Source organism: Gallinula chloropus (genome assembly GCF_964237585.1).
Source record: "Gallinula chloropus genome assembly, chromosome: 1".
Taxonomy (NCBI): Eukaryota; Metazoa; Chordata; class Aves; order Gruiformes; family Rallidae; genus Gallinula; species Gallinula chloropus.
Genome location: NC_140085.1, coordinates 185,234,516 through 185,250,484, shown reverse-complemented (window position 1 = coordinate 185,250,484; position 15,969 = coordinate 185,234,516). Strand labels below are relative to the sequence as shown.

At 42.9% G+C, this 15,969-nt stretch overlaps 1 protein-coding gene across 1 annotated transcript in view; it reads right to left on the bottom strand.

The window, feature by feature from the left end:
• Nucleotides 1–833: 833 nt before the first annotated feature.
• FOXO1 (forkhead box O1) overlaps nt 834–15,969 on the bottom strand; it is a gene marked incomplete at its 5' end in the record, with an annotated part of 61,820 nt that continues 46,684 nt past the window's right edge. Inside the window, 2 exons of the mRNA XM_084268672.1 lie at nt 834–955; nt 1,346–2,702. Of these exons, the coding sequence (XP_084124798.1) occupies nt 1,359–2,702 (1,344 nt within the window). The 3' untranslated portion in view covers nt 834–955; nt 1,346–1,358. The remainder of the gene's footprint in view (nt 956–1,345; nt 2,703–15,969) is intronic.

Sequence of the window (15,969 nt, the reverse complement as noted above, 5' to 3'; positions counted from 1 at the left end):
GGACAGAAATGTTTTGTATTCAAGATACTTATTAAGCTTTTCATTTATTAGCACTCCCAGATGCTAGGGAAATTTATAAAAACCATGTACTTAATCCAGTTAAAATACTGTACAAAATGAAGAGGTTATGAATGCTGCCAGATCTCAGATATTTTTTTTTAAGTTGCCTATGTAACAAAAGTAGACTTTAATTATAAGAAAAATAGCTTGGAAAGTATTCCAAAAATTATCTTAAGTCCAACAATAAAGTCATTAGTCTGTCAATGAAATCCAGATATATTCTTGCATAAATTTACATGAATACAGGTAACTTATCAAATGGCATTTAACCTACTGTTTGCTCTGAATAGTCAGTGAGTTTAGTAGGGTCATATTTAACAGGCTATTCTGTTCCCATATGAAATGTGTGGTAATTTTGAGTAAAATAATGCAGTTCATACTGCTGCCAGGCAAGTCCACAGTTATCTCAATTCATAAGAACACAGGTAACATCAAGGAAGGTTAAACTTACTTAGGGCATGAGATCATCACAGTATTCTTACAAAAGTTTATAAACTTTTCTTGGAACAAAACAGATATGCTTAAAAAACAATTCTTCTTCTACAGATCATACTGTACAAAACCGAAAGCACAACATGATGTAAGAGTCTTTGCTGTGATTATATGGTGTAGTGAATTTGGCACTTCAGAGTAATGAAATTTCCAATGGCACAGTTCTTATCTACAGCAGCACATAACCTGCAAACCTTGGGCAAACATCCTGTACAGGAAAATACTCTGTCTGCTGCCAACTCTGACGAAAGGAAGGAGGAAAAAAAAAAAGACCCCCCCCAAAAAAAAAGCTAGTGCATGCGCACAGCATTGTCAAGAAAATTAAAAAGGAAGGTGAAGGACATCTTTGTACTGCTTTTCTCAGTTCCTGCTGTCAGACAAGTCTGGAGAATTTAACCGTAGCCTAGGAAGGAAAAACAAAAACAAAAACAACAAAAAGAACAAATTAACATTCACACCAAAAGATTAAATCTGTTAAAATATACTCAAACTAGCTTTAAAACAACTTAAATGGGGGGGAGGGGGGAATTAATTGCTAGTTACCAGCAAGTTTTTTGTTTAACATATTAATGGTAAAACATTAGTGCTCTACATGAAGTCACCAAAGTTGGTACATGGCAATCCTAATGCACCGGTGCAAACTGGAATTACAAACTAATAAAAGACTGGAAAGTGACTGAGCGTACAGAGGCACTTCACATGCCAACACAGAAGGCCAACCAGATTTTAAGTATTTTGAGATTTTTTTTCCCTTTAGTTGTTTTTCAGATTTATTATAAAAAGCACAGCTTACCTCCTACTACATCCTAGCCTGACACCCAACTGTGTGTGGTTGTCTTTACGCTGTGCTGAAAACTTTGGTTAGGTAATACACTGTCAAAGTTAAAATCTAAAGTTTCTCCATCCATAAGGTCATTACGGATAATTGACTCCATGTCACAGTCCAACCGCTCAATTAACATGTCGTCTAAGTCACTGGGAAGCTTCTCCTGGTGGAGGGAAACAATTCCCACCCTTCCGTAGCCATTGCAACTGTTAACAGGGGCGTACGGGTTCATAGCATTCATCTGCATCGGGTGACTCATAGGCACTTGTAACGAAGTCTTCACTGTGGACAAGCGATTTAGACCTGAAGTGTGTGACATGGTGTTCACTGTGTGTGACAAGGCACGGCCATTAACTGCAGGTGTTGGCTGGTTATGTCCTTGATGAGGGCGGGCATTGGGGTTCATCATTTTGTTGTGGGGCGGTTGACTGCCATAAGTTGGCATCACCGAATTAGCGACCATCAGCACACTTTGGCCCAGGGCCCTGCCACCAGCCTGGGAAATACCAGTGTCTACTGGTGCCAAGATATCATTGTGCGGCGGAGAATCGGAAGTCAGTAACTCCTTCAGAAGTCCTGCAGGACAGTTATATTGGTTCATCGATCCATAGCTTGATTTACTGTCTTGAAGAGTCTGCATAGGAATCTGGGGCAAAGAGTTCATGCTAGCTTGAGCATACGTGAATTTCCTGTAGTCTGGATTTGGTGAACCTATACTTGTGGTCGAGGATGCGAACGAGTAACCTGGCGTTTGCTGCATCAGGGTAGCAGATGAAGACTGAGTTGATACAGTCATTAACGTATTAGGTGACAGGAGATTAAGATTATCCAAAAGATTTTCCATGTTCTCAGAATTACTCATCTCTGAAAGGCTGGGTAGAGTAGAAGTCATTTTGGAGGCTGGTGGTGGGTATACCATGGAGTGCACGTCTCCATCTCCAAGATCATCTTGCTCTGGCAAAATAGGAGAAAGTCTTCCACTAATTGTACTAGCATTAGAGCTAGTTCTGGGTCGAAATGTACTCCAGTTATCGAAGTCGTCGTTACTGTGAGAGCTGGGGCTTGCAGGCCACTTTGAGAATTGCGATCCGGGGCTGTCACCATTTCCCTCTTGACCAGACTGAAGGGATGCTTTTTTCTTGGCAGCTCTGCCTCTGCTTTTGGCAAACTTGCTGTTGTTATCCATGGATGCTGCTCGCCTCCTAGGAGACTTGCCACTCTTCCCTCCTTCAGGATTGAGCATCCACCAGGAACTCTTCCCTGTTCCCTCATTCTGCACTCTAATAAACTTGCTGTGCAGAGACAGGTTGTGACGGATTGAATTCTGAAAAACAAAGAAACATGTAAGTAATGGAGAAAACTTGCTTCTTTTACAGTGTACTAATATGTGTCTTTGCAAACTTATTCTCATTTTGTTAGAAAACATGGAGTAACCATGAAATGGGAAAAGTCTAGAAACATCTTTTGTCACCACTCAGAACTAGCTGAAACGAGCTTGCAGAGAGTCAGTTTGTCTGTCACGTGGCCTGATCACATCTGACATTATAAAAAAGTTAAATAAAACAATGAAGGAGCTGTTTGGAAATACAAATTCCTTATAAAGAAGACAAAATACATCAGAAGTCAAAAGAGACGACTGAAAATCTCATTATCAGCTTCATCCTAACAAGCTGAAGCTGACTGCATTTAGGGATTATCATCATAATCATTATTATAATTAACAATGAAGTTCAGGATTGTTAGATCCTGTTCTATGGTCCTTATAATGGCAGCTCATCATGCACATCCACAAACCCTGCCAACATGCCAACCTGTGAGTACTGTCACTGAACATTGTTGAGCTTTGTGTTACTCGTGTTACGTGAGAAAACACATATAGAAAAACAGCTGTGAATTATTTTCTAATTTATTACAAATAAACATCACAAATTGCCTAAGAAATCATAAGGGAGAAAGGAATACAAACAACATAGAAAAAATTGCACTTAAAACTGAAGACTTTAAACCATCTATCTCTCTCAATATCAACATTTTAACATGCAAAACCTACCCTTCTAACACCTGAGAGTGCAAAATAATTTGTGCCAAGATTGACCAGAGGTGCTGAAGCTTTTCATTATCCAGTCACGAGTAATGTTTAATGTTTTAAATAAAGGAAAAAAATCCCAAAAATGCAAAATCCAAGCCCATGGATTGACCTCTTAACAAGAGACTACCCTTAGAATTACCAAGCTGTAGATAAACATTTTTTTCTCATGTAATTTTTTGCTAGGCACAAATAAAGAACATTGTATCACCAGAAAAGCTGTCCTATATTTTGACATAACTGCTAACAAAAGGCCACAAGCTCAAAGAGCGCTGAAATGGGCAGACATACATGTTGATAGGAGGGTAGGACAGTAGCACAGCCTACGTGGGGACCCACAGTCTGCACTAGGGCTGCAATTCATACTAAACAAGTAGGAGGGTACCACAAAATAACACATGAAGGGGGTAAGCCAGAGATTAAACTTCAATGGCAGAGAAATTCTATTCAGTCATTTTTAGTAGGCTGTCTAAAAAAATATTGGATGGAGGTGAGGCAGGAAGGCAACACTGGAAAGACTGTTTCTAGAAATCAGGAGTAAGGCTGATCTACCAGCAGGCCAGTAATCTCAAAACACTAAATGGTCACCAGACCTACAAGACCTGTATTCTGGCTTTCCTGTTTTCCTCCCATCTATCTCCTCTTAAGTTTTTAACCTGACCCCCAAGACCCACCACAGCACCAAACCAAGAGGATTATACAGCTCATGGGGATTCACGTGCCTCATGAGGCAAACCAGAGGATGAAGTGTGGCCACTACTCTGGTGTCTGGCTGCTCTTTCTCTGAACTTCCCAACACAGAGTGCTGAGTGTGACAGATGCATCTTAAGAAATGGCTTCCTTCACCTTCTCTACCTGTCCTCCTGTGTACATCTGCTTTTTCAAAGATGCACATCTTTCCCCACTGCCTATATATCCAGACAACAGAAGAAAAGGAGTGAAGACCATTAAGGAGGCATGCCAGGTGAAAACAGTCAACTCATGGGATCTGGCTCAAATCAGAGACAAGAAGTTCAAATTCCCTGCAAAGGCCATGACACAGAGTGGACCATAGAAAGTCAACTGGCCAAAGCAGGCCTGTCCACCTGCAGAGATCAACACGAATGGCTACTTTAGGATCAAAGAGGAGCCCTCCAGCAGATGAAGGCAGCAAGAATCATAGAATCACAGAATGATTAGGGCTGGAAGGGACCTTAAATATCACCAAGTTCCAACCCCCGTGCCATGGGCAGGGACAGCTCTCAGTAGACCAGGCTGCTCAAGGTCCCATCTAACCTGGCCTTGAACACCTCCAGGGGCATCCATCATCTCCCTGGTGTGGTGGTTTGACCCTAGCTGGAGGCCAGATGCCTACCAAAGCTGCTCTATCACTCCTCTTTTCAGCTGGACTGGGGAGAAAATATATATTGAGAGGCTCAGGAGTCGAGATAAGGACAGGGAGAGATCATTCTGCAATCAGCGGCACGGGCAAAACAGACTCAAGATGGAATAAAGGAAAGAAAATTCTCTAATTTATTACACTGCACTGCACACCCAGTGAGACCAGAGTCGGGTAGTGAGAAGTGTGACCAGATCTTAAAGCACCTCCCCCCACCCCTCCCTTCTTAGCAGACTTCACTTGAGTCATGATTTTGCTCCCTTCTTCCCCCCATTGTGGCAGGGGAGGGGCAGGGAATGGGGGAATGGGGGTTTCGGTCAGTTCCTCACGAGTTGGTTTCCTTCTTAGCTGGGGAGGGGGGCATTCCTCACGCCTTTCCCCTGCTCCAGCATGGATCCCTTTCCCTCTTGCTCATATCTGTGTCTCTGTCTCTCTCCACAGGCTGCAAGTACTGGCAGAGGCTTGCTCCAATGTGGATCACAGCATCTTCTGTACATTTGCACCTGCTCCAGCATGGGGCCTTTCCACGGGCTGCAGGTGGGGTCTTGGCCTTTTCCATGGGCTGCAGGGGGACACCTGCCCCACAATGGGTTTCTCCACGGGCTGCAGGGGCATCTTTCTCTCTAGCACCTGAGGCACCTCCTCCCCCCCCTTCCCTGGCCTCAGTGTCTGCAGAGCTTCTTACATCTTCTCACTCCCTTCTCTGGTGTCAAAAAACATCTGCTTGCGGGTTTTTTTCTTCTTAAGTGTGATTCCCAGAGGCACTATGACCGTCACTGTTTGGCTCGATCTTGGTCAATGATGACTCCAGTCCTGAGCCAGCTGGTGTTTACTCTCTCCAGCATGCAGAGAGCTCCTGGCTGCTTCTTGCAGAAGCCACCCCTGCAGCCCCCCTCCTCCACCAGAACCCAGCCAGGCAAAACTACACCTGGAAAACCTGTTCCAGTGTCTCACCACCCTCATAGTGAAGAATTTCTTCCTAATATCCAATCTAAATCTACCCCCTTCCAATTTAAAACCATTCCACCTCGTCCTATCACTACTACATGCCCTTCTAAAAAGCCCCTCCCCAGCTTTCTTGAAGGTCCCTTCAGGTACTAGAAGGCTGCTATAAGGTCTTCCCAGAGCCTTCTCTTCTCCAGGCTGAACAAGCCTAACTCTCAGCCTGTCTTCATAGGAGAGGTGCTCCAGCCCTCTAATCATTTTCGTGGTAACACCTCACAGGCAACCACGTACTGAGACTAAACCTGCAGGAGTGCAGCTTCACTCCAAACAGGGGCACAAGGCACTCTGACAGCAGAAGGTGGCAGAACATGGCCTCATAGCAGCTTGCTGTTCAACCAGCATAGCAAGGAGGCAAACTATGTGCCTAATCTCAGAAGCCTTTCCAACCTCTCCTTTCCCTACAAAGAATCATCTTCAACATTTTATCCCAGTTAAATAAACACCAATGATAATTTGAGCATTTCTTTACTCAATTTTTAAAGGAATCCAATGTCTCATATTAACTAATTAATGAAGGGCAGTATCTCCTCACTGCAGCTAACCCTGCAATCAAAATCTCATCCTCTATTGAGCTACACGTTGTTAGGAAAGGCCTTGAAATTTTATTTGCCGTTTAAGCCTGAAAATCCATCTTAGGACCTGCCCACAGCCCCAGGGGCTGCCTGAGAAGCCTTGTGAGGCCAGCCGACACAGCCCGTGGTTTTCACTCCAGAGCCACAGCTGAATCCCCAAGCTGACCCAAGTCCAGCTCTAGAAATGTTGCAAGAAAGTTGTTCTGCACATCTGCTGATTAAAAAACCTCCTGTGCCAGTTCATTTATTTATTTATTTATTTATAATTGTATTTTGTAAACGCACCCAGTTGGCTCAGGCTTACTGTTTACTATCAAAATAGGCATATCAAACACACAAAACATCAGGGGGAGAAAATACCATGCTAAAGGCACAATCCCCTCTTGTCTGCAACAGAAGTGTTAAATATTTAAGAAATCACTGCTATTCCTTAGTCATCAAAAATGTTATAATCTGGTATTATTGTACCGAGGACATCTGAGGTCGCTCTTTGAGTAACAGAGCTGTCTCCTAGCTCTGCCAGCAATGAGAAAAAAAATTTTTCCTAACAGGAAAAGGTTTGTGGCCCAGAGCTTGTTACATAAATTCCTGTTTTTCACGCAGCCAGCAGGACATTAAAGAAGCTATGATTTACTAACTTGGAAAAAAGTGTTGAAGAGGTAAATCTTGTGAAAATATGCACTGCTGTTAATGATGTTGTGTCTACAAATCTTTGCCAGACGCAAACATGACCTGATAAAAAAAGTATAGTTTCAGCAGTGGATCTTGGCAGCCGGAAGAGCCGTGAGGCTGTCAGTGGCCGGGGCGCTCGGCGGCACCACAGGCCCCGTCACGCTGCGGGACTCCTCCAAACGCTGCTTTCAGCAGGACTTCGAAGCAAAGCCTCCCAAAACCTGGCCTGAGTGACACAAAAGGCAAGCAGCTGCGTTCTGAGGCGGGTTTCCGTGCAGCAACAACACACGCCAGATCACTCTGAGAGCATCCGAGTTGGAATTTTATCAAAGCCTCGTGAGGACGGCAGCAGGGCTGCTGCCACCTGTGGGGTGTTTCCTGGGATTGAGTTTCCGTCTTGGGAGATAAAGCACAGAGATCCTCCTCCTCTCCTGTTTGGTCTGCGAATTGATTTCATGCCATAATTCAGCATGCAGACAGAGAACTGTGGATAGGCTTATCATTACTCACCAAGAGCCAAAATATGCAAAGCTAGTATGGGCTAAATGCGATGTGATGAGCACACATCAGCTAATAAAACTCACAAAGCCAAGAAAACAATTCATTTGAATCTATGCATGTATAGCATTCAGCTTCATTTCCAACACTTCCTACAGCAGCACTGCGCTGCTGCGAGAACATCCTGCTTGCTCCTCTTCTAAGCAACAAAAAAACCTCAAACTGCTTTACAGTTTTGAATAATTCAAGAAATAAATGTCTCAGACATTTAATCCCTGGGTGCAAGTAGCTCAGCTGATATCTAATACAGCATTTAAACTCAAGGGATACTCATACTAAAACATGCAACTTAAGTTTAACCTGATTAGATGCTAAAAAAATATAAATAAATCATGCCAATATTACAACTACACTTTATGTATTTAATTATTTTTTCAGCAAATTGTTTTGCTGTTTTATTAAAAAGAACCACCTGGAAACACAGTTGCCTTGTTAATCCTGACAACACTGTAGGTCTGTACTTACTGAAGAGAAGCCATACAGTCATGCTGGCCAACTTCCCTCCAACCCAGCCCCTGGAGCATGCAAGAGAAAGGGAAGCAAAGCACTGGTCCTATTTAGTCCTATTGCAAACCTCCCCAAACAGGATGTAATTGCAGATCTGCGAGTATCTGGGGAGCTGCAAGACCCAAACCTTGTAAAAACACCTATGACTACCCATGGCTGCTACCACCCTCACACACCCATTTGATCATAGTGCTGTGATAGCCACCCAAAGGGAATGGATGCAACAGTCCATACATTTTACAAGAACAAGTGGACCTTCTATCACAGTGTGTATGCTGATGGTACTGCAATAGAGCATGCATCTCAGAGAAGAGATTCTCTAGTCACTAAGGCAGAAAGACTTGGCATCTGGAGGCCAACACAGCTGTAACAATGCAGGAGGCCGTAAAAGCAAGACTGCTTCCACAATACACAGGTCCACAGAGGTAAGTCTAATTAGTGCCTAGCAATTTGTCTTTCAGAGGACTTCTCAGCAGTCCATTGCTTCCTATACCTCATCCAAGGGGACAGGCTACAAACGTTGCTAGTCAGCTGGCACTACTATCAGCTGAAATGGCTGCAAATACAGATCAGGGAACAGTATCCAACTGTTGGTCTCACATCTTTCCAAACAAAATCTGAAACAGATTGGGAAGCTGGAGAGAAACTTTCAGAAATAGGACATTCAAGAGTACTTTTGCTTTGACCCTCTATGATAACCGCAAAAAGAACGTGTCTGACAAGAAAGTTGGGCTCAAGGACTGGGGTAGGAGAGAAGTTCAGAGACCCATCAACTAATGTCATCGCTGTTGAGAGGTGTCTGCTGTGATCACTGGTGGTTGGTACATGAGCCAGTGGTGTTAGCGTGTCACATTACTGTCAGCTTGCAGGAAGATACAGAACTAGCATAGTCCCTCTGTGGAGCGAGCACCAAACCAAAAGCTTTTCAGCAGAAAAGGGAAGACCCCATGTTTGTTAAAGAGAACATCAGACCTGCCTCTCAAGGGCTGTGCATAGGGACCTTACAGCAGGTCTGGAGGATTAAATCACACTCCTCTTGGAGCCTCAGTGGCAAACACCACTAAAACAAAGTCATAAAACAACATCCTAGGAAAGTACACAAAGGACAAGAAGTTCATCACCACACTTGCTCAGAGTTCCTTGAGCATTAACAGGCAAACACCAGCAGCACGGACTAAACATAACAAGAGGTACCATGCAGGATCTGTCCAAGGCTGAGCTACACCATGCCTGGTAAAACAAGCAGATCTGCTTGGAACAGTTTCACTGCCTGTACCCACTTTACTGTGGTTTCCAACCATCCTGCTAAGTTTGCAGAGGCTGGGTGAAGACACTAAGGAAGAAAGAGAACACTAATAACTCCAGATGTACCAGAGCTGCCTGTAGTACAGCACTCTGGTGTAAGGCAACACTGTTTGTCTTATCTCATGACTGTGAGATACAAGAATTTTAGATGCAGATGCTGCATAGGGAGCTTGGGGTTACCTCAGAGCTAGTGTTGGACACACAAAAGTGTTTGGTCAACAGGTAGTCCACACTTATTCATAAAACAGCATTAGCCACATTTCTTTCTCAGAAAGGTTCCTGATACGAATATTCACCAACACAAACACACATCTGGCTGTGGTATCAGAATCTTCAAATGCTAGTGAAATAGCTATCCTTTGCCACCCAACTGTAGCATTCTTTGATTACAGCTCAGGAATCTTCTCCGTTGTCAGGTAAGAGCATGGACAAGAAAGCATGTCAACTTGGCCCCAGGTCAAAGAGTCATATTTAGCAGATGCTGGCAATTTGCCACCTGCAGCTGCATGAAGGTAGAAGGGCAGGATTTCCTCCCAAACAGGTCATGCTTTTTTGAGTCCTTTGTTCTTGGGGGGTGCTTTTGTTTGACTTTGTATAACAGCACAGGACAAAAATGGTTAAGAAGTGTCAGCTGGAAACAGCACAGAAACACTTCAATCTTATTAGAGGGACCTCGCACTGTTTCTCTGCTTTTCATTACTGATGGTGGCATAGCAAGAGTCTTTCCCAGACCACCACCCATGAAGTAACATCTCCAAACACAGAGATACTTTCATTGACTGTTTCATTTGATAAGATTTCAGCAATGCATCCCTTGTTCCATGCATGAATGTACAAGACTGGGACAGAATATACGTTATCACTATATGGTCACTATACACATCTGCACAGAGATGGGTCTCCTGTGACCACACATTGTTGGCATTTATCTAAGTCTTGCAGTGAACTCCACAGATTTATACTCTCCTACATTTCCTTCTCATAGCTGTATAAGACTGAAAAACTGCAGACACCAAAGGAGCTTGGTGATCCTCCAGGTTGCATCCTGCAGCCATGGGGCACCAGAGACCAGGGTGGGGTTTTACAACCACTCAAACATGGTACGTAGTAGCAGAAATACAAACACAGCTCTAGACACTGATGTTGAAGGGACTTGGCTATGAAAACTCACATGTCAGAACTAGCAACTCCACTGACATGTGTCTGAGTAATTCCCAATTGCTATCCCCAGATAACCCTCCTCTTCACTCCAGGCAGACTCCTTTCAATCTCTTTTCCATAATGGCAGTTTGGACATTTCTAATGAGAACACCTGCCTACTTTCCCTACATGGGCATTCAAAGAATGAGCTTAAAAAACACGAAGGTGGTAAAGCATAGTATGAGACAGATACACACAGGACAAGCACACCCCTGGGTACTCTTCCACATGTGATGACCCCATCCAAAATTTCTTATGACCACCCAAGAGAGAGTCAGAACCAAAATCAGGTTAACATTCACCTACATTAGTGCCAATATTCTGGTTTATAGCTACATTTATTTCTATAACTGTAATACAGGCATGATATAATAGCGACAGAGCATAGACCAAATATATAAACATTTGCTAGCATTTCAAAGCCGAGGAAACTAAGTGACACTGATTAGGAAAAACAACAGATGAAGATGCATATGAAAATTGTGAGATTTTTAAAAAGGGATTTGTCAAATGGAACTTTCTCCCTCTTTGGTAAAGTCATCTGGGAAGCCAAGGAAGCAAACAGGTTTGTCTAGGTTTTCAGGGGTGAAAGAAAGGCAAAATTAAGAAGGAAGCATAGTATTATTACCAAAAGAAAAAAAAAAAAAAAAAAAAGAAAAAAAAAAAAGAGGGGCAAATAGCCATCAGGGTGAAACAAAAGTTGTGAAGTATAGAAAATAAGGGAAGACATATATATCCAGATTTAAAAAGAAAAAAAAAAAAAATCAAAGCTAGCAGGGACAACTGGTGATCCAAATTCTAATACTACCCTTGCAAAACTCTAAGTTCACTGTTCTAACAGATGGAAAACAAATGTTTGACAGATATAAGGATACTGTATTTGTAAAAAAAAAAGCAACCCAAAACAACCCAATTTTCTGTTTTCCACATATATATATGTTTTACATACGTATATATATACACACGTTTGTATATGTAGTTTTATGATGAAGAAGCCTTTCCCAAGTTGACCAGTAACACAGGAGGCCAACACTAAGGCCTCACTGAAGAGGACCATTTCAAAATCAGGATGCCCTGATAACTGGGGCCCCTTCTCCTCCCCTCTAAGCACTCTCGGACCTCTGGCCTTCCCACGCAGTTACATCAGTAACTCAAAAACAGCAACGCAAGAGATGCATGCATAACCTGGGTGCCCTGCATCAGTCCCTGTTGCTATCATGGACAAGCTGATAAAGGATTCCATTTATAAACCATCAGAGGTCAGGGATGTAATTAATGTCTTTCAAAACAGTCCCACAGATTTTAAGCTGTCACACATACAAGAAAAATATGTTTTGTTTGAGAAAGGTAAGGCAGAAAACGCCTGCACATACGCTGATGCCCCACTAATCGACACTGCAGCCAAGATTAGCACCACACACCACCACTAATGCGAGCTCATCAAAGGGATTAAAGCCATTTAAACTGTCTGTAGCGTAATAAACTGTGTGGAAGGCTGCTGCAATCCGCGGCGGGCAGGTAGCGCTCTCACCGATTCACCCATGGGTCTAATGCAAGAACCAGGAATGCAACTGTAGAGGGGACACAGGCACCGCAGCAGCGGTAGTGGCAACACTGTTCTTGAATGCAGAGTGCAAGCAGGTTACTGCAAGGAAGACGATTCATTAAAGTTTATTAAAATAAATAAATTTAAAAATTGGAGTAATAAAGTAGCAGTTCATCCACACAATGCCAAAGTGACTAATAAGCTTAGAATTTTATCCTGTGACTATAGTAAAGAGAGACTAAGGGGTGTTTATCTTTTTTCAGCCAGTGGGAATAATTATGATCAGTAGGACAAAAAATGTTAATCACTCATTTCCTGTTTAACAGACAGCCTGTTTCACCTCTGCCATTCTCCACAGCTACACCCAATTCATCACAAAGACTACAGCACTGTTTAGAGAAAGCTTCCCCCCTTCTTTTTTCTTTCTAAAACTAAGATGCCTTCCATTGACGGTCGTTAGCTCTAATGAAGAGCTACAAATGTGTATACATGCTAAGTGTATCAATACCAATTAGACCAGCAGATAATCTTAAAAGGAGCTCTAGAAACACGGTTCTCACCATTAAGAAGCAGTAAAGTGAGAATTAGGCCAAAGTCTGAGTGTAAACCACAGAGGTAAGAAATATCATAGTCTGCAAACAGGGCTCATTTTTTGCATGAGCATTCGTGGACACACAGAAGCCTTCCAAGAATTTAAAAAGAAAAAAAAAAAAAAAAAGAGAGAAAAAGAATAGAAAAGCAAACCAGATACAGTTACCCTAAAAGCTATAACAAGGTGAAACAGTTTGAAAGGTCTGGGCCTGAGAAATTACATAAGCTTTACATGCTAAAAGCTCTGCATAAAGACCAAAGCAAGTCATGTGCCACTTGCCTATGTAAAGGCACAGAATCTAACCCTAAATGTTTGTTTTCAGTTGGATGCTCTACTAGGGAGCCACACAGCTCAAGACTATTTGTTTTCACCACATCACTGATAATGTAAAGGGTCAGAACAATTGTCACGACCTGATGGATTTACAAGCAACAGGCTACCCACAGCAGTGAAACTAAGTTAAAATTGAGGCTGGGAAATCAAAGATGCAGTTGGGGTTTTTTTTTAGGTGGTGGATGCCCTGTCACTGGAGGTGTTCAAGGCCAGGTTGGATGGGGCCCTGGGCAACCTTGTGTAGATCCAGGCCTGGAGGTTGGTGGCCCTGTCTGTGGCAGGGGGTTGGAACTCTATGATCCTTGGGGTCCCTTCCAACCCAGACCATTCTATGATTCTATGAAAGCAGGAAGCTCCAGAGACATGGGCTAAGTTTACGACACTTGCCCCATTCACCATGCTGCCCATAGGCAGCCATGGCTGAAGAGGCTCAAGGACTTATTTCACCTGCAACAACACCCACTGCCTGGATCTCTCCTTATGGACACCGAGAAGGAGCAGCTGCCAGTTTACAGCCACAAATCCTTGGACGGAGCCAAGCACAGCTGCAGCACTGTGCCCACAGCTCCCACAACTCACAAACTCATCCCAACAGGGCAGATGACAAGTATAGATGCTTGCTTGTCTGCAGAAAAGCTATTCAGTCTGTCTGCATTTCTTACCTCAAGGGGCAACATACCAAGAGGGATATACAGACTCAGCAAGGTAAAAAATTGGGTTGACTGAGTAGAAGAAAAAAAAAATAAATCACATCTACTTGTTTTACTTGTACCAGCACAGCAGCAGCAGCCTTTTCCTTTAGCACGCAAAGGAGCCAAATTCTCCGGACTTGGGTGTCACTGAATAACAGTTTTTTCAGAAACAAAGTCAATGAAAGCAGCGAGCTTCCTTTGCAGCAGGGTTAGCTGTGCCCCACAGGAAATCCCTGGCTGAAGGAAGCTGCACATCTTGTAAAAAGAAGGGCAAAAGCTTTCCATTTACAGGCTGAACGGTATCTAGCACTACATCTCACTACGCGTTTGATCTTTATTTTGACTACAGCAAGAGCAAGGATAGGCTAACAAAATTTTAGTATCATCCCCAAAAGTACAAAAAGGAAAATAAAAGAGTTGAGCAGGTCTGGGTTTGTTGGGGTGGGGTTTTTTGGTTAATTCAGTGCATCTTCGGAGGTTCTTTACTGCAACTAGTGGAAAAGATGCTGAAGGATTCACATTTGTAAGGGGACAGTGTCAGCTTAAAAATAACAACCACCCTCTGGATTTCACCTAAAGCTGTAAATATCTGATGTTGCTGTAGTAACCAAGAGAAACTGAGGAAAGACGACAGGGACATTTCTCTTTCCTTCACTTTCTTCGGTACATGAGTATCGTCCGGTGTATGAAGGCATTTTTACTATTTATTCTTCCTCTAGCCAATTCTCCCTGTATCTGTCTCACATCTAAAAACAAAATATCTTGTTAACAAAATATTATCAAAAAACATAGACTTTTTAAGCACTTCTTAAAATAGCTTAAACAGGGCAAGATTTAAGTTCTCTTTAAACTACTGCATCATCTGCAAACACACAGATAAACAATACTGCCGTATGCAGTCAGTCAATACTTGTTCATTGTTCTTTGTGTTGTTTTTCATACTTGTTCATTTTGGGTTTTTTTCTTTCCAAAGTTACAAGAACCGAGTACCAAACTCCAATTACCCCTTTTTGTGCATCCTAAATGGGCAGCCCATGTATTAGGCATTGTGTTTCTACTCAACTTCTTCAAACACGGTTTGCCTTGGTACTTTTACCCCCACCACAGAACCATGCCAGACCACCAGCACACTCTTCTTTGCAAGAGCTCTCCCCAATTCAAGCTCGCTCCCACAGCCTAGTAGATTTTATGTAACATGTTTTACTACTACAATGCCCACAAAAAAAACCCTCATCCAAATTTCATTATAGCCTGGAGCTATGTTCCAGTGTGCATTGCCCCCCTTCACTGTCTGGCCAATTGCAGCCACCCTCTTTCACCTGAGGTGCGGTTTAAATTTAAAGGGTTTTTAGTTTATTTTCTCGCAAGAGGGTCTGGGGACTCAGAGGGTTGCACTGTTCATGCCAGCATCTTCCTCTCAAACGCTGCTTTCCGTGACGTTCTCCGGGCTGCAGTTTCAAGAAACGCTGGCGCTCATCACTCTCTGGCTTTTATGACATCTGCTCAGCATTATAAAGCCACAGTCACCCAATCTTGCAAAATGTGTAGCGCCAGCTCCGAACCAAGTTACCCTCAGACACGCACACAATTTTAAGTAGGCTATGGGAGACAGAGTACTATTTCTCAGCACAAGCTGGGCACAGAAAGGAGGGAAATCTAAAGTGCAATTTCTTCCCTCACACCAGTTTTGGAAGCATTCCTATTCCCTCACTTCTGTAGGCTGTGCTCTGTACTTAACAGACCCTTATTAAATCAAAGGACTATTTACAATCTACATACTGGCAAGTCCACATTCCCATAGAACGTCATTTGGCAACTGACTTAAACCATCAGCTCTGTATTTACTTGCTTTCCTCCTTCCCAAACAAGAAAGTAAAAAGGACAAGAAAGCGTATACTTTTAGTGACAAAAATAGAAGTAGCAAAGTAAAGCCCAAGAGCATCAGCATTCATCACAATTCCCAAACATCAAAATATTATAATGAGGACAATAAAAAGTAAAATAAGCCACACCATTGTGGCTTGGGATCTTTTAAATACACACCTGCTGCTAGAAAGTTGCAGGACCATACAGGATACCAACTAAGACAGCTCCCAGAGTGGGATGCTGGTAGGCAAAAATAAGTTTTGTTAAGGAATTTGGGGT